The sequence below is a fragment of the Tinamus guttatus genome, unplaced genomic scaffold (assembly GCF_059628265.1).
Source record: "Tinamus guttatus ecotype Peru unplaced genomic scaffold, ASM5962826v1 Tinamus_guttatus_pri_ptg000660l, whole genome shotgun sequence".
Lineage (NCBI taxonomy): Eukaryota > Metazoa > Chordata > Aves > Tinamiformes > Tinamidae > Tinamus > Tinamus guttatus.
Window position 1 is genome coordinate 261,004 of NW_028289194.1, and position 18,782 is coordinate 279,785.

The 18,782-nt window shown below is 51.2% G+C and overlaps 1 protein-coding gene across 1 annotated transcript; it reads left to right on the forward strand.

Moving 5' to 3' along the window:
* The first annotated feature begins 15,577 nt into the window (after window positions 1–15,577).
* On the forward strand, window positions 15,578–17,604 carry LOC148591973 (olfactory receptor 14A16-like). The gene is made up of 2 exons (XM_088536379.1): window positions 15,578–15,614; window positions 16,664–17,604. Exons 1-2 carry the CDS (start codon window positions 15,578–15,580, stop codon window positions 17,602–17,604), a joined length of 978 nt encoding a protein of 325 aa, XP_088392505.1.
* Window positions 17,605–18,782: the final 1,178 nt, after the last annotated feature.

Genomic DNA, 18,782 nt, shown 5'->3' on the forward strand with positions numbered 1-18,782 from the left:
CTGTTCATTTCCCTCGGAATGGCTGCACAGAGGTGTGGGGTATCAGACACTGCTCCCAGTTTGGGACTATAAGGACACTTGCTAAGTGTGCACTCATCCCCTTCATTCAGGTGATTAAACAAGTAGCTGGACAAGACTGAATCCAATATTGACATCTGGGGAAGACCAATAGCTACAGGCCTCCTCCATTTCCTTGAGCCTATTCTTAAAAGCAGCTTCCTCTAAAGAGCAGCCTTCAGGCACTGCACTGGGTGGAACTTTCTGCTCTTAATGACAGAGTGAGGGGGTCAGCTCTGACCCAGACTTAGACACCAATTTATTTGGAAACCATATGAGACAAAGTAATCTAATTCAAGGACGAACAAATCCAACCATTTGTGTAGCAGCATGTTAACAAATGCTAGTAATAGTAAAACTAATAAACATAAAGAAATATTACTCAGTCCTGGTACATGATACAGTGGGATTCACATGTGGAGAGCAACATCAATATTACCATTTCTGAATAATGTCCATGAAATTACTTTCCTCAGGGCATCCTTGAGCTGCTTGTTCCTCAGGCTGTAGATGAGGGGGTTCAGAGTTGGAGGCACCACCGAGTACAGAACAGCCAGCACCAGATTCAGAGATGGGCAGGAGATGGAGGGAGGCTTCAGGTAGGCAAACATGCCTGTGCTGATGAACAGGGAGACCACAATCAGGTGTGGGAGGCACATGGAAAAGGCTTTGTGCCGACCCTGCTCAGAGGGGATCCTCAGCACAGCTCTGAAGATCTGCACGTAGGACACCACAATGAAAATGAAACACCCAAAGCCTAAACAGGCACTAACCTCAAGAAGCCCAGCTTCCCTGAGGTAGGAGTGTGAGCAGGAGAGCTTGAGGATCTGGGAGATCTCACAGAAGAACTGCTCCACCACATTGCCTTGGCAGAGTGATAGGGAAAATGTGTTCCCAGTGTGCAGGAGAGCGTTGAGAAAATTAGATGCCCAGGCAGCTGCGGCCATTTTGACGCAAGTTCTGCTGTCCATGAGGACACCATAGTGCAGGGGTCTGCAGATGGCAACGTAGCGGTCATAGGCCATGACTGTGAGGAGAGAATACTCAGCTGAAATGAAAAATGCAAACATGAAGAACTGTGTAGCACATCCTAAGTAGGAAATGGCCCTGGTGTCCCACAGAGAATTGGCCATGGATTTGGGGACAGTGGTGGAGATGGAGCCCAGGTCGAGGAGGGAGAGGTTGAGGAGGAAGAAGTACATGGGGGTGTGGAGGCGGTGGTCGCAGGCTACGGCTGTGATGATGAGGCCGTTGGCCAGGAGGGCAGCCAGGTAGATGCCCAGGAAGAGCGAGAAGTGCAAGAGCTGCAGCTCCCGTGTCTGCGAATGGCAGGAGGAGGAAGTCAGTAAAAGAGCTGCTATTCAACATTTGCCTCCCTCGTGTCATTAGGAACTGTCCAAAGAAGAGAAGTTAGTGAGAATTCAGAACTAACTCTTCAAGAGAAAAACAAACAAACAAAAAACAAACAAAAAAAAGGCAAAAAAAAAAACAGGAAAAAAAAGAACTCCCAAGTTACTCAGTTTTCATAAACTCTCCCCCCACATAGTTAAACACTGCCTCTCTCTTTATTGAAAGGATCACTTTTTTCAGTACATGAGTTCTGCTTTGCACTGGATGAGTTTTTAAGGAGAACGAAAAGAACAAAACAACTGCAAAAAAAAACCCCTCTGAATTCATTCAGTTTTCAAACACCCCCACATTACCAATGTCATTTTCAAGAGGCTCTTAGCGCAGTTCCTTTGCTTGAACTTTGCACTGGCTGAGTGTGCTGCGAGGAGCAGGGACCTCAGCCGCTGGACTCCAGGGGGTCTGTCCTGTTGTACAGCACTGGGAATCAGGGAACATCAGGTGAAGTCCACTTAAGACATCAACGAGCCCTTCAGCATCTTCCCTCCCAAATATAAAGAGGGTGGCTTGAGGAACAGAGTTTCATGGAATTGTTCAATACTTTTTATTTGATTGGAGCTGTGCTTGTCACCCCTGGGGAGTGTTCCTCAAAATAGACCTCTTTGGCATTTCTACTGAGTCCAGAGACGAAATCATTCACTGTTGCTGTGTGCAGATTAGGGACATCTCATTTGTCTCTTAGACTATTTCCCAGCTGTTCTATGCTGGAGGATGATCACACTCCTCTACTATCCTAACAGGAGATCAGACCTTGCAGAGGGCAGAGGAATCCCATTTCACAATTCAGATTTTCAATTTCTCTCCCTTTCCCCAGACACTTAAGAGAGTCTCCTCACTCCCCTTCTTGCCAAGAGCACACAGGTCTCTCTTCAGCTGCCCATAGACAGATTCTCCCCAACACCTCCATACCCTCAGCATCTCTGCAGCTTCCTCACGGGTCTCTCTTAGCAGTGAGGATGGGCTCTCCTTAAGGGAGATACAGCTCATTTCCCAGCCCTGTGCACTGCATTTCATGGAGCTGCACAGGACAGAAGGGGGATGGAAAACCTCCTTCCCTGCAGACCCCTCTGTTCTACAGCTTGCAACATCAGCGCCTGAACTGCAGCTGGAAACACCCAACCCCAGAGAGCTGAGAGCAGGAACAGGAGCATCCTGGACAGGAGGGGAAACAAGGAGCAAGACCATGACACTGCTACCAAGGCAGGCAAGGAGAGGCACAGAGAGACATCCTGGAAAGCCTTCAACATACGCAGCTGGATGTGCAATCTCGCAGAGGGTGACAGTACAGAGCAGTGACGCTGAGCCCCTTGGTGGGGCAGCAGGAAATGGGCCCGTGGCAGGAGAGATGCCCCTGGATATGGATGGAGGTCTGGCTGCAGAGGAGGCAGCTCCTGCCCTGCACTTCCTGCCCCTTCCCTGCCCATCTCTGCTGCCTGGAGCTGTCCCTGCCGGCAGCTTTTCCTCTCTCCCTGTGTCTTGTCCCTGCCATTGCTCACAGATCCCATATCACCCTCCATGTGTTCAGCTCTGCCCTACAGAAACCTCCTGGCTCTGTGGCTGCAGGTCCTAATGACTAGGTCACATAAAGTCCTCCGAAGCCACAATGATGATGGTGATGCTATCTGCAATCTAAGGTGGGGGTGAAGTGGCTTGCTGAGGTTTCTCACAGACCTCTTAATCCCTCACTGCCTTAATCCCTGCCAGGTGTCTCTCCTCTCACACAGAGCTTCTCCCGGGAGGCCCATGGGGAGCTCCCCAGGCAGGCTGAGCGCTGCCCCTCGCAGGCTGCAGAGTCACTGCCCTGGGCACACAGCAGGCGCAGGGACACTGCTCTGAAGAACAGACCTGGCTACACTCCCTGCCTTCACCCCCTGCAACGTCCGTGCGAGAAGGAAGCAGGATGCTCTGTCCCTGTGACAGTGGCAGGGAACGCCTGCCCTGCAGCATCTCCTCAGCCTGCTATGCCCTGAATAATCCAGGAGAGAGACTATTAAAAACCCAGTGCATAATGACATGGACTGAGAGCAGAAGTCCCCTCCAGAAAGCTCAGCAGCATTGCCCTGCAGGCAGACACTCACCATGTAAACGGCTGTGAAGATTTTGCCATGCACTGAGTTCTGCTCTGTTCCCCTTGCTCCAAACCACCATTCATCCCTCTCTGTCCTCTCTCCTCTGCTGTCCGCAGCAGCAGGCAGTGCCCGCAGCCCTGCTGCTCTTGGCACAGGAGCTGCTCCTGCACTCGGCTGTCTCTGGGCAGTGCTGCCAGGCTGCCACGAGCTGCCTCCGTCCCAGGAGCCTGGCCCCGCTCAGGAGCAGAGGAACAGCTGAACTCACCAATTTCTCTGTCCCTCGTGCCCCCTCCTCCTGGGGAATGTTCACTTCAATAAACTAAAATAATCATCTGTTGTCCTTTGCTAATGATTGGAGAGAGATTATTCCAACATGGTAATTTATTGCATCAAAGGATGACTATCTATGAAAGTTGGAAATACCCCACTCTGGAAGCCTCATTTCACATCCCTTAACTAGATAGGAGACCGAGGAGTGGACAAATAGGGAGTTAATTGACACATGGTCCAGGTGCTGATTCAGAAATATCAATCTGGGCAGTACCTGTCTAGGCCTGGATCTGAAGTTGTATTCGGATCCCTCCTCTAAACTCCACAAATACAGCAATGGTGGGATTTCCCTTGCCAAAACTGAAGCGAGCAGAGCACAGAGATCTGCCCACGAGGTCCTTGTCAAAGCTCCACCACAATCACTGGAGATGCAGGGTGAGAGTCAGCAGTTCCCACAGAAACTCCTGGTGACGGCAGAAGAGACTGAGGAGGTGCAAGGCACGTGCCAGTGTCTGCTTGCTCTGACGGAGCTACTAGGAGACCTGCATCATCCTAGAGCACGAGTTGGGGAATTGGCCGTCTTGGCCATGTAAAACAACCCCAGATGCCAACTATGACAACAGCAACACTCCCCATGAAGCTGAGGTATGGGAAGATTGCAGGATTAACCAACAGCTCTTGTAATTCAATGCAGAGCCTTGATTTGATGTCACAGAAAAGTACTGGCAGGGCCTTGTCTGATGCCTGCGGTGTCCAGCACAACCACATGTCTCTAGCAGATACAGCAGGTCACCTACAGGAAAACCACGTGCCCTTGGAGTGATTGCTGGATAAGTGCCCCAGGACATCCTGCGTTTCCATCCTGTACCCAAACACAGACATTCCAGCACTGGCTGTAGGGAAAGCCCATCCCATCTACATCCAGGGTGATGCATAAATGGGAGGCACCTCAGCCCCCCCACGTCTCTGCTCCAGGCTCTGCACTCTCAAACCCTTCTAGCTCTCCTCCCCTGAACTCCTCTTTATCCCACCACATGAGATGAGCAGGTAATGGGTTAATGAGGACCTCTGGGTGGCTGCACCGAAGGCTGTCAAGGCCCATGAACATCTTCAGTGGCACCTTGTTCTTCCTGAACCAGTGTCAGCTACAGGAGAGAGTGCCCGTTGGGCTGCTTTGTGTGAGAGGAAATGCCCATGGCCAGGAATACGTGTCCCCTCGCTGGAGAAGCTCCTGCCAGGCTGTCTTGGCCCAGGTCTCCTTTCCTACCATCCTCATGCTCTCTGTGCAGGTCCCATCCCTGCTGCTGCCTCTCCCTTCAGCCCCCCTGCTCATCTCCCTCATGCGCTCCTGCACTCCAGAGATCCCGTCCATGGATGAGGAGCAGCCATCCATCTCCATCATTCTCCATCTCCAGGACTCGCTCTGGGGACAGCCCTGCACGGCCAGAGTGTTTCCAGCCTGTCCTCTGCACAGACAGACGTGTCCTCACAGTCCATGTCACAGCCCTGTCCTCTGATCAGCTGCTCACACTGAGGGGACCTCACAGGCCCTTGGCTGGGGCTGGTTCTGCTGCTGGCCAATCCCGCACAGGGCCAGCAGTGACCTCACAATGTGCCCTGGAACCTTCAGCTGGCTCTGGCCTATCAGCAGCAGGGACAGAGGTGACATCACAAGAAACCTCAGCAACCCAGAGCTTCCTGATAGCATCAGGTCTATGGTGAAGGATGTGACCTCACTGTCACCATCAGAACCATATCCATGCTTTTGGCCTATCAGGATCAGACACAGCAGTGACCTCACTATTAATATCCAAGCCATGTCCCTGCTGCTGGCCTATCAGGGACTGGCACAGCAGTGACCTCACTAACAACATTCAAGCCATGGGCCTGCTGCTGGTCTATAAGGTCCTGAGACAGAAAGGCCAACACAACCAACATCCAAACCATGGGCGTTTTCTGCCTGGTCACCACTGGACACTGAGGTGACATCACAACAGCCTAAGAGCCCCTTCTGGCCCATCCAGAGCAATAAGTGTCCTCAGAGTCACAAGTTTGGGGCTATCAGCTACTCAGGCAGAAAGGACCTCCGAGTATGAACAGCAGCCATGGCCCTGCTGCTGGCATGTCACGTTCTCACACAGAAGGGACCCTGTCATTGGTCCCAGGGACATGGGCAAGGTTGTTCTCCAGGGTGTGCTTGCTCCTGCAGTGCTTTCCCAGGAGAGGGTCTAGGAAAGAGCAGTGCCCTGGCCCCAGACACAAGTCACCACCTGTGGAGGTCAACCTAAGGTCAGTAGCAGAGAATGTCCCCTCGGCAGATGGGGGGCTGAGCAGGAGAGATGGGAGCTGCAGCCACCTGGCCAGCCCATGATCAAGGAACTCACTGGACAGCCTCACGTGTGATCAGCATGTGATCATCTGGTTGATGGGTTGGTTTGGTTTGGGGCTTAACGTGCTGCCAGGCAGGGCGGGGGCTGTCTCTGGGGTCAGAAGCTCTATAAATTGTGCTTAAATAAAGGTCTTTGGTTTCACAACACCGAAGACCATGATTGCTTCAGACACTGCAAATGTCACCCAAAGTTGGGGCAAGAACACAGGAGAAGCTCACAAAGCCCGAACCCGGCAGCGTAGCCCAGCCGAACCAGGAACGGAGCAGGAAGAACTCCGGTGTGCGCCCATTGCCTAATTAGAGCACAGCATCCTGGGAACCACGGGAGGTGGAATGTCTCAAGGGCAGAAACGCAGCCTGGACGCGCTGCAGCACATGAAGAGAACCGGCAGGTTTCCGGGAAGGATTTAGTCACTCTACTAGAGTGGATTCGGGAGAAGGTACCTACTTTCCCGAAGGAAGGCACACTCCAGCGAGAGGTGTAGGAAGAACTCGGAAAGGGCCTTAAGGAGGCTATGGCGGATGGTGATACAGCTGCAGTAAAACATGTGGGCACCTGGTGGCAGATCATGGTCACCTTAAAAACGGCCTGGGATCTTCAGGGGGACAAAAGCAATCAGCCACGTGCAGCAGCACCGTCAGCACCACCGTACGCTGGGGCAGCTGATCCTCCGTGCGACCATCCGTTCGACCCAGGCCCCAGGGACCCAGAGAAGGAACATGATTTACAGCCTGAGACCCACATAACGAGGTTACAAAAGGGGATCGAGGGTTGATTTGCTGGGAAATGTTTAGCAGGGGAACTTAGAAATATTACCAGCTATGCCGGTCATGTATGCGTCGGTGGTGCATTTGACTGAGAAAAACCAAATCCTGCCTTAAAAGTGAGAAGCAGGGAAGTATTTTCAATGCGGAGAGAATGGCCATCTCAAGAAAAACTGCCCCAAAGGCCGGGAAGCGGAAGCAAGCCAGCTCCAGCTCGCTTATTCACGTGCTGTATGGGTCATTGACAGATCCACTTCAAGTGCTGGAATAGATCTTTTTACCTCATGGACAGTCAAAAAGAAATTATCACTGCAACAGAAGAGTATGCACAGTTAATTCAGAAAGCAACAATGCGCTTAAGAATATTAAACAGCAGCGATCCAAGATTCATTTATCTTCCTGCAACCAAGGAAAATTTGCAATGGTTATTAGCAGAACATTTAATCATGCAGGTGGCTTTAGCAGAGTTTGTAGGACAGATGAACATTCACTATCCCCTGCATAGGTTGTGGTCAGAACTTCCTAACATTCCCTTATTAGCAAGGTGTCTTTGGCAGCAAACTCCCCTTTCAGGTATTACTGTCTTCACAGATGGATCAGGACAAACTAAAAAGGCTGCCATTGCCTGGAAAATGTCAGCGGACGCAGAGCGGCAAACTGAGGTTCAAGTACCAGGCTCCACACAGCTGGTGGAGCTGGTAGCTGCAACCGTGGCTTTTTAAAAATTTACAACTCTAAATCTTAATGTTGGAACAGATTCCTTAAATGTCGAAGGCCTGGTGAAGCGCTTGGAGGGAGCTACACTTTGAGAGGTTGCCAATCCTTTGCTGATGGCCCAATTGTGAAATTTAAAATAGCTGAGCCAAACCCTGCTTTATTACTCAGGGATGGTCACATACTGGGGAGAAAAGTTGGGATGTGTGTAAGCACTGGTTAAGATGTTTTGCGGTCATGGATGTTCCAAAAATGATAAAAACAGACAACGGGCCTGTGTATGGTGCTATGTAAACCCAGGACTTCCTTAAACAATGGGGCGTTCAACATATCTTCGATGTTCCTCATTCTCCTACTGGGCAGGCAGTTATTGAACACTCGCACCAGACCCTAAAAAATATGTTCATTAAACAGAGAGGGGGAGCTCAGAGAGATGGCCCCCAAGAAAAATTGGATCAAGCTTTATATGTATTTAATTTTTTAAATCGTAACATAGCAGGTGAGAACTGAGTTACTCAACACTTTGGCCAACGGTCAGAAAATTTACAGCCAAGATCCCAAGTAAGTTACCATAAAAGATCTAGTTACAGGGAAGTGGGAAGGTCCAAAAGACTTAGTAACTTGGGGAAGGGGTTATGCTTTTGTTTTGACACACGGGAAACCAAGATGGGTCCCTTCACGATGTGTACGGCCCTGGCTTTCCTCAGCAGCTGTGCAGCCTTTGTCCCAAACAGCCAAGAAACATATGGGTAACGTTAGCCATGTCAACAACAGACAATCCCTTTCAAACATGTTTAATAGGAGTATTTTCTTGGTTAAGACAGTTTGGGCTTTGGAAAACACAAATTGTAAAGTTTTTGATTATTGGGTTAATTGTATTTTGCTTGTTGTTAATTGTCTACCTTGTATGTTATCATGTGTGCAATGGTTAATTGATTGATGAACCCATCAAGTGATGACCGCTCAAATAAAAACTAAATAAGGAAGGGGGAGATGTGGAGGTCAGCCTAAGGTCAGTAGCAAAGAATGTCTTGTGGGCAGGTGGGGGGATGAGCAGGAAAGGCGGGAGCTGCAGCCCCATGGCCAGCGCATGATCAAGAAGCTCCTTGGACGGCCTCGTGCATGACCAGTGCATGATCATCTGGTTCATTGGTTTGTTGGGTTTCTGGGCTCCACGTGCTGCCAGGCAGGATGGAGGCTGTCTCTGGGGTCAGGAGCTCTATAAGTTGCGTTTAAGTTAAGGTCTTTGGTTTCACAACAACGAAGTCTGTGAATCCTTCATACGCTGCAGATTTTCCATTGTCCATCTTTTCCCTGCTGCCTCCCATGCAATTAGCGTGGCTTTCCAAGAAAATCCTGCTGCTCTGTGCCCTCCACAAGGTATTTGTGCGCAGCATGAAGATCTCTCCTGGCCTTCTCTTGTCTAGGCTGAAGAAACATCCCTCTTCCAGCTTCTCCTTACCTGCCCCATGCTCCAGCCCCTGACCAAGTTGTTGTCCCTGTGCTGAACTCCTTCCCCTTTGTTTGTTTCCTTGCAGATCTGCAGAGCCCAAATGGGATCCGGTATAGAGGCATGGTGTCCACTGTGCCAAAAAGAGCGGTAGAACACGTATGTGGCCCCACTGGCTATGCTCTCCCAAATAAAAATCTGCGAGGATGGCCAAACTATGGCACAGGGACCCAAAAGGCCTCCCCTTGCTGACCACTAGGGCACTGAGATGAGATGTGGGTGCCCTTGGCCACCACCAGGACATACCCCTGGGAGTCCCTATGGCAACGGCCAGGGCTTTGTGATGGGGGTGGCATCATGTCCCCAAGGCCATTGTGATGGGGTGATGCCCATGGCAACCAAGGCTGTGTTGGGCTAGAGCACCACCCTCGGGGTCACACTCTGAGGACAGCAGCTCCAGCAGAAGGAGCGGCTCGCGTTGGTCACCAGAGCAGCAAGTCCCCAGGGGAGTAAGTGCCCTAGAGATGGAGAAGGAGAGGCAGGCGAACGCCTGCTCCCAGCCCAGCAATGGGCGTCCTCCCAGGTGCAAGTGCACAAGGAAAGTGAGTCCTGGGGCTGGAGGGGGAGCCTGACAGCAGGGATGGGAGCTGCATGGAGAGCACAAGCATGGTGGGGCAAGCCAGCCAGGTGTGACCTCCTCTGGCCAGGGGCTGCTTCTTGCTGGCTGTGGGGATTTTCTTGAACACAGAGCTCATCTGGGATGTGCCAAGGCCCATATGGATCCTGGGAGCCCTGTGCAGAGAGTCAGAGATCCTCTTTGGACCACGTGTAGCTGGGCTGTGCTCGACAATGAGCTTCCCTTCGACATGGGCCTGGGGCTTCCCATGCCGCAGGGGCTGCTTGTAGCAACACAACCCTCTCCATCATGTGCCTCCTTCTTCCCACATGTGGGCAAGCAGGAGCCGCACGCAGCGAGGCAATGCAGGCGGACCCCAACTTCGTCCCCACAAAAGGACAGGCGGCCTTTGCTGTCTGACCCCCAGGGCTTTGAAGATGCTGATCAGGTCATCGCAAAGGTACAGAGCTGAGCAGTGAGGCCGGCAAAGGCCCTGCCTGACCGCTGCCCTTCTCAAGATGACTCCTGTGAGGCTCAGGGAGACCCTGCCCAGCAGAGCTGGGCTAAGAGCGGAGGTGCCACATCTGCCTCCCAAACCACCGCGCACTGCCAGGGCAGCCAGCCAGGCACATGGAGGCCTGGAGGCTCCTGCATGTAAAACACCAGGATCTACAGGGAAAAAGAAGCTGCCTGCTCCAGAAAAGCCTTGCAGAGCTTCTGCCAGGTGCAGGACCAAGGCCATCGATACGGAAGATGTGGCCAGGAGACTGGTGGACATAGTGATGGAGGGATTAGAGACAGTGGCAATAACTTGCAGGGAAACTGCTGCCAGGGAAGCCTCGGGGGCTGCTGGGGGTGCTGTGATGTGTCTGGAGTGCGGGAAGAGACTGGAAGAGTCCATGTCTCTTGATTTGCCTGCCCTTCAAAAAGCCAAGCGAGATGCTGGTGTTCCCCACCGGGCAGTCCCAGAGCATGGCCACTGCTTGCCTGAGGCCAGACCTGGGCCTTGTGCACTGGGAAAAACAAGGATGGTGCCAGAAGTGTGGTGCTTATCCCAGAGTGTCCTTGATGCAGAGGCAGGTGTAGGCTGAGGACCCTCTGTTTAGGTGTGCAGGTAGTGGCGTGCTGCAGTGCAGGGTGTCCCCAGTGTCTTGGTGCTCAGAAGGGAGGAGGTTTCTGCAGAGAGCAGTGCTCTGCTCCAGAGCCCAGCCTGCCACCCCAGGGTCCTGCTGGGAGAGCAAAGGGAGGACTGTTGGTTTCCCTGTTCTCTACTTGGAGCATCCTGGTGCGACCCAGGGGTTCTCACAGTTTCATGGTTTCTATCAGCTGATGTTCAGGCTTGCAGTTTCTGATCGTCTTGTTGATTACCTGAGTCTTTAGGATTTGAGTCACTCTGATGGAATAAGTTACCTTCTCACTCCTTTAAAGGCTTTCTCTTGAAGCTGGACCCTCATTACATCTTCCCATCACAGATCCTTTGTGATCCCTCATACAAACTGGTAGTTAAACAAAGCAGTCAGAACCATTTCTGCACTTTGTGGATATGCAGACACTTGCAGACAGAGACATGCCCCCTCACAAGAATCAGGCCTCTCAGGGTGATGGATGGCTCTGCGATACCTGTTCTTGGTCAGTGGTGGAGGCGGCAGTTTGAAATCCACAGGTCCCTTTGGAAAGAGTCTCAGAATAGCAGATTCCTTGAGCCTGCTTTTAGGGAGCCATCTGGAGATAGGGATCCAACACCCTGCTGAAGACACTTCCCAGTAGAGGTGTTGTCTTAAGGCCTTTTCCAGAGAAATTTACATTATCTCTGAGGATAGGAGGATACCTGAGAACCTCTCTGGGTCCCCGTGCTATATTTTGCCCGCGATCCTAGATTTGTATTAGGGAGAACACAACCAGGAGGGCCACTGACACATTCTACCTCTATTTTTGGCACAGTGGGGACCATGCCTGTAACCAGATCCCATTTGGTCTCTCCAGTTCTGCACAGGCACTAACAAGTGAGAGGGAGTCCAGCACAGGGACAAGAAGATGGTCGGGGGCTGGATTGTGGGGGAGAATAGGAGATGCTGGGAGAGCAAGGTTTGTTCAGAGTAGACCAGAGAAGTCCAAGGAGGATCTTCATGCTGTGCAAATCTCCCTTGTGGAGGACACAGAGCAGTTGGATTTTCTTGGAGGGTCACACAAATGGCATGTTAGGCAACGGTGAGAGAAAAAGAAATGAACAATGGGAAACGCTTCTTAGATACTAAGAACCAATCTTTTTGTCTATGAGCATGACCAAACTCTGGCACAGGATCCAAAGAGATTCTCAGATCTCCATCCTCAGAGATAACCCAAAGTTCACTGGAAAAGGCCCTAAGGACCTGCCTGCTGGGACCTGCCTTCAGCAGGATCCCCTGCTGCAACCTCAAGGAATCTACTCTTCTGAGAAAGGCTCTACAGGCTCTTTGCTTTTGAAAGTCCTCAGGAAGGTTTCTTGATGTGTGATAAGATAGAGATGATATGTCAGAAAAGAGCAAACACATTCTTAACACGTCTTCCCTCCAGAGGGCTTGAGATGGGACATTGGTTCCAACTACGTTCCAAAACCACGGGTCAGGCCAGGTAGAAAATCTGAGGAAGTTTCTTCAAATCCTATGAATTATGCCCAGCTTTCTTTCATCTGACCCTGAGGAAAGCCATTTCTGTTTTGCACCTTACTTATGCTTTGGGGTTTTCCGTTACACCTCCAAGTAGTGTTTCTCCCCTGGGTATAGTTCCTGGCACCTCTCTCTCTTTGGGATCTGTAGAGTCCTGGCACCCTGCATCTCCCACACTTTTGACCCTGGGTGTCTCAGGAAAGGCCCACACACTGCATCACTGCTGCCCAGGCTCCTGTATGGAGCCTGTAAGGCACTGCTGTACCTCAGGAGCTGAATTTTGACTTGTTCACAAGTTGGTGAGATGACCATCTCCCCACTCCACTACTGCTGAAGCTTCCAACAACCAACATTCCTCCTTCCATAGTGTTTGCACAGTCCTGGAGCAAATCTTGCTGAAGGGAGACTGCATCCCTCTTGAAGCTTTCAGATATGTAGCATTGCAGACACTGAAAAGCAAAGCACGCCTTTCCTCCTTTCTTTGGGTTGCGTATTCAGCCTCTAGCATCCTGACTTTGGCACAGGAAGGCATACTCTGCACCCTGGGGTCTCTATCCGTTCTCTCTCCTGTCTCCTCTGTGTCTGCTCAGTCTGTTCTATGCATGGGAAGTATTGGTTTAGGTTGCTCCCCTGAAGCCATGAGAAGCTGCAGAGCTGAGGGCCTGATGGAGGAAGTCTAGGACGTGGATGTTTCCCCTTCCCCCTCCTGCTCCCATCTTAAGGGTCCAGGAGGGTCCAGTGCTTTTGGTGTTGGGGATTGAGTTTCCTTTGACAGCCCCAAGTCCTTCTTTGGGTTGCTCTGAGCAGCCAGGAAAATCCCTCTTCTCTAGGGTCTTGCATCAGGCCCTTTTCCCTACTTTTGTAGAGAAGAGCGGACAGGTCTGGGATCTCCAAAGCAGCAAGGCCCACATCATGACCCAGGGCCCCCAGGAGCTGTATGGCTCTCCCATTCCCACATGTCCTGCTTAAATTGACAATTTCTGACACCATCTTTACAGGCCACGAGTTGACCATTGTAGAAGCGCAGTTTTGTGACTCCCCCTGTTACTCTCTGTTCACTGCGGGACCCAGCTGCTGGTTTGCACTTCAAGAGTTTAAAGGTTGCTCTGTCTTTCAGGAAGGCTGTTCCTTGTAGCAAGGGAACCTCATTGTTGACATGCTGGACTTAGCCTACACTCAAAGAGCACAATTATTATTTATGAAATTATTTCATGCTTTATTTCTGTTTCTTTGCAATTAAGAAAAACCCTGTGTTTATTTGCAACTAGTTCTCTAAGGAACTCTCTAAGGAAGGCAGTTGGGTTTTGCAGCAGATGAGCTCTAACTTCCAGTTGCTGATTTCAGCAGAACAGAGAAGCTTCTAACAAGAGTGATGGAAGTCCCAGGTGGCTGATGTGAGAAATGGCAGGTTGGGGAGGGAAGGAAGAGTGTCCATACAGTGCTTGAGGTCTGGGACACTGGTTCTCCTAGATGTGCAGACTTCATTGGGAGTCATTCTGGATTGATTCCAATTCCAGAATATTGCTGTCGATTACTCTGAAAGCCGGATGTTAATAGTAACAATAAAAACCTGTAAAATCAGAAATACTTGTATATTATTGATGTCTCCACCTTTTTGCATTTTAATGAGTCCCATGGTATGTTTCATGCTGAATCCATGAACCTCAGTTACTGAGAGGAGAATTCAAAGTCAAGATCAACCCCCAACATTTTGTTGAGTTTTAATGGGTCCCACTGATACTTGTTAGCAGTAAAGTGTCTCCAGGCGCTGATTAGAGCAGAAAATTGTCATCACTGATAACAGGTAGGCAGAGGAAATGTGCAGGTGGCTCTGATGCCACATTAACCCTTGAGATGTTTTATCAGGCAAAATGTCCAAGCTCGGCCACTGAGCTTCTGGGAAAGGAGATCCTTTCACCCACATGTTTTCCAGGTCCTCTTGGGGACGGTGTGTGGGTGGGAGTGTTCAATGCTCCGTTCAGGACAATGATATGACACTTTTCAGGATGTCAGCAAGAGGGACACTGAGGCTCCAGTGTCTCCTGGAAGGCCTCGGTGGCAGAGACAACAGCCATAGCCAAGAGGATGAAGACCTCCTCTGGTGTCTGTGAGCCCAGGCAGAGCCTTTGTCTGTCTCCAGCAGAGCCTGTCCCATGCTGGTTCATACCTGCAGCTGTGTCCGTGCATCCTGCAGACACCTGGTCTGCTTCCCCAGTCACAGCCTTGAAGCCCCAGAAATGCCTGAAGGCTGCAGAGGAGGCAGAAATTATTCCGTCTTAAGCTCAGTCCCTGCTCCTGAGCTGGGCCTGGCTCCTGGGACTGCGGGAGCCCATGGCAACCTGGCAGGTGCTGCAGAGAGACAGCTCTGCCCAGGAGCAGCTCCTCATAAAGGAGCACCAAGACTCAGGGCACTGCCCGCAGGCACCAGGCTGGGATGAGTCGCTCACAAGTGAGGGACAGGTGAGGGCAGTTGGGAATGGGAGGACAATTGAGAACTCACTGCAGGGAGAAATCTGACCAGCCCGAGATACAGAAAGTGTCTGTCTGCAGGACAACACTGCTGTGGTTACTGGAAGGATCTTTTGAATGTAGCACCTTCCCCAGCTGGGGTGGCTCTCCCAGCTTCTCCTGCTTGGAGCTGGTGGTGCTTTGGAGCAAGGATTCCCAGCCACACCATCAAAGGGACTGGGCATCACGGCTGCCTTCTCCTCGGGATGGTGCAGGGGTGTGAAGCCAATGAGTGCACCCAGGTCTGCATGGGCTATAATTCAGAGCAGTGTCCCTGTGCCGCAGGGTGCTGTGTCCCCGGGGCAGTGACTGCCACCTGCGAGGGTCAGCACTCACCCTGCCTGGGATATCCCCATGGTGCTGCAGGGAGAAGCTCTGGATGTGAGGAGAGACTCCCATAAGGACAGGTTCATTTCCTGAAAGAGCCTTTTCAAGAGGACAGTGAAGGCAGTGTTAATGTCTAAGATCAGGAGATTTCTTGTGTCCTCTTTCCAAAAAGTCGGGGGTGTATGGAAAGGAAATGCCAGGTTAGAGCAGGAACCTGACACTCTAGTCCTTTAAATGGAGAGATCTGTGAGGAACCTCAGAAAACCCGTGCCCCCCTCCCCTGACTACAGACAGCACCAGCATCACCTTCTCTGGCCTCACCAGGGTTTGTCTGACCTTCTCCTTACTACCTGCAGAGAGATGTCCCTGGACAGCGCCCTGCTGCTGAGATACTGCTGTAGGGCAGAGTAAGTGTCCAGGGGGTGGGATGGGTTGTGTGGCACTGGCAGGGAGAAGACATGGGCAAGAGGAACTGCTGCCATCAGGAAAAGCTCCAACAGTGGAGATAAAATCAGTAAATGGGAGGGAACTAGAAACATAATCACTGTGGGAGGGGGAATTTGGATCACTCCCCACCAGTCAGTTCCTGCAACGCGGATGTCTTCCTCTAAGCAAAGCCCCGTGTCTCCTCTCCCACCCCTCAAGGCCATGGGGTCCCAGCCATGAGTACCCTCCTTGGTAGAAGAGGGGCTGTGTCTCTACTGCAGCCTGGTCCTTTCCCACTGCAGGAGAAGGGGACTGAGAGGGACTGTCTGGAGATGTTGCTATCTGGGAGGTGACGTGCACAGCTTGGGGAGGTGAAGACTTTCCCCAGTGCTCCTCTGTCTGTTACTCCTTACTGTCCCTTGGCATAAGGTTCATAGTGTTGCTCTACATTTCTTCACCTCTCGTTCTGGTCTGGTCCTTGCTCCCTCGAGCTAAGGACAGGGAGTCAGCTGCAGTTAAGGCAGAAACTTCCCTATGCCACTGCATTGTGTCAAGCAAGAGTGAAGATATTAAGATGCTTGGAGGACAGGGTCCATTTCAGACACTTCTGTTCAAAAGGGTAAGCTGGAGGTGAATCCATCCCAACATTTTTTCTTTCAAAAAGAGCTATCATGAGTGATGCCATTTGCGCAAAAGTAATTAGAGAATATTGCTATTGAGGCATTGGATCAAATCCCCTTCACTCAGTTCATGGTGCCCATTCCCTGGTCTCCTCACCGAATACATGACAGTTGTAAACCTCTATTTACACCACCCAGAAGAGCAGGACTTACTGACACAAGCGCAGATGAAGAGCACACTCAGCCAGCACAAACCAGAGGTCAGATAAGGGAGCTGAACAAGGTAAAGGAGAGAGGCAATGTGGGATTACGAAGAGGATAGAAGGAGTTTTGCTCAGAGAAGGACTTTTGCTCAGAGAAGCCTATTCTAACGTGTTGACGCTTTTTCCTCATTGGGCAGTGCTCCGAAACAACAGCAGCTCCTTCAACGAGTTCCTCCTCCTGCCATTCTCAGACACACGGGAGCTGCAGCTCTTGCACTTCTCGCTCTTCCTGGCCATCTACCTGGCTGCCCTCCTGGCCAACGGCCTCATCATCACAGCCGTAGCCTGCGACCACCGCCTCCACACCCCCATGTACTTCTTCCTCCTCAACCTCTCCCTCCTTGACCTTGGCTGCATCTCCACGACTGTCCCCAAATCCATGGCCAATTCTCTGTGGGACACCAGGGCCATTTCCTACTTGGAATGTGCTGCACAGATCTTTATGTTTGCCTTTTTCATGTCAGCAGAGTATTCTCTCCTCACAGTCATGGCCTATGACCGCTACGTTGCCATCTGCAGACCCCTGCACTATGGGACCCTCCTGGGTAGCAGAGCTTGTGTCAAAATGGCAGCAGCTGCCTGGGCATCTAATTTTCTCAATGCTCTGCTGCACACTGGGAACACATTTTCCCTGCCACTCTGCCAGGGCAATGTGGTGGAGCAGTTCTTCTGTGAGATCCCCCAGATTATCAAGCTCTCCTGCTCAGATTCCTACCTCAGGGAAGTTGGGCTTCTTGTGGTTAGCATCTGCTTAATCTTTGGGTGTTTTGTTTTCATTGTGGTGTCCTATGTGCAGATCTTCAGAGCTGTGCTGAGGATCCCCTCAGAGCAGGCTCGGCACAAAGCCTTTTCCATGTGCCTCCCACACCTGGCCGTGGTCTGTATGGTTGTCAGCACAGGCATGTTTGCCTACCTGAAGCCCCCCTCCATTTCCACCCGAGCTCTAGATCTGGTTGTAGCTGTTCTATACTCAGTTCTGCCTCCAGCACTGAACCCTCTCATCTACAGTATGAGGAACAAGGAACTCAGGGATGCACTGAAAAAAATGATTCAATTGGTAATATTTCAGCAGCAATAAACTGCCCTTCCTTCTAGTCAAGTGATATCCAATTTCACTCAGACAACCCCAGTGATTTCAGCATTCTTGCTTTACTAATGAGGTTTGTGCACAAGTTTCTGAATTCATCCTACTTCTACAGAGGTGTTAACCATGTCTTTCTGATCCAGAGGTCTTCTTTAAATGTGTCTATCATTGTGTCAGAGCTGTCATTCCCGTAATTAAAGGGGGGAATTAAAGGGTATGTTTCCAGTGCATCTTTTGGATTGGTCTCTTCTTCCAAAGCTGGTGCCACAAATTTGCTCCAAGACTTTCAACCTGAAAGATGCTTGTTGCTTTTCTGGGCCTTTTCATGGGCCCAAGGCAATGAGCTCCTGGGGGGATATGTTAGGGAATAAGGACTGGATTCAGTTCTCACTTGTGAGTGCTCAGTGCTCCTGATAGTGTTGAATGGCCAAGTAGTATCTGCCTGGGACTGTCCCCCATATGGTGGCCTATGACCGCACTGGGGACATTGCAGGCACAGGGAAAGGAGCTTCAAGAGCCGCCCATGATAGCTTATACCTAAAGTCATGGTCTGGATCTAGGGACACATGAACACAACCTGAGACATTTTATATGGCCTGTGATTGCGCAGAGCATCATTCACAGATAGAAGCCCCTTGATACGGTGTTCTCAGGTACAATGATGCCTGTCCGGCTGGGTCTGTGTCCAACCATGACCACAACAACTGCAGAGTCACTCTGTGACCGCAGAGCACCACAGCCCACTCACTCTGCAGAGCAGCACCAGCATCTCGGGTCCTGCAGGGAGCACCGGGGAGGCTCCAGAACCTTTCAGGCAGACCATAACTAAGGAATTAACCTGGGGAAGGGTTTTCCAGGGAGCAGGGATATCCCTGGGGAAGGGGAAAAGGAGCAATTGTGCTCTTAGAAGGAGGAATAAATGGAGAAAAGAAATATGTTTCTGTGCATGTCAGCTAGGGGCTGGCTGCTGTGTCTCTGGCAGCAGGAGGTGCCAGCAGAGCCCCAGGACAGGGAGCCTTGTGCTGTGCTGGAGAGAGGGGCTGGCATGGGGGCTGCAGGGAGCCTGGGGTAGGGAAGCTCTGGGATACAGGAACAAGAAGCACAGAGTGTCACTGTCCTCTGTGTCCGTATGGGGCCAGTTCCAGCTTGGAGCCTGATGGGGCACCTGACAC

Bases quoted from the DNA above. Each gene is read 5' to 3' on its own strand.
- LOC148591973 (XM_088536379.1), top strand. From the start codon at position 15,578: ATGTCCCTGGACAGCGCCCTGCTGCTGAGATACTGCT. The intron at 15,615-16,663 runs GTAGGGCAGAGT...CTCATTGGGCAG, and splicing joins CCTGCTGCTGAGATACTGCT to TGCTCCGAAACAACAGCAGC.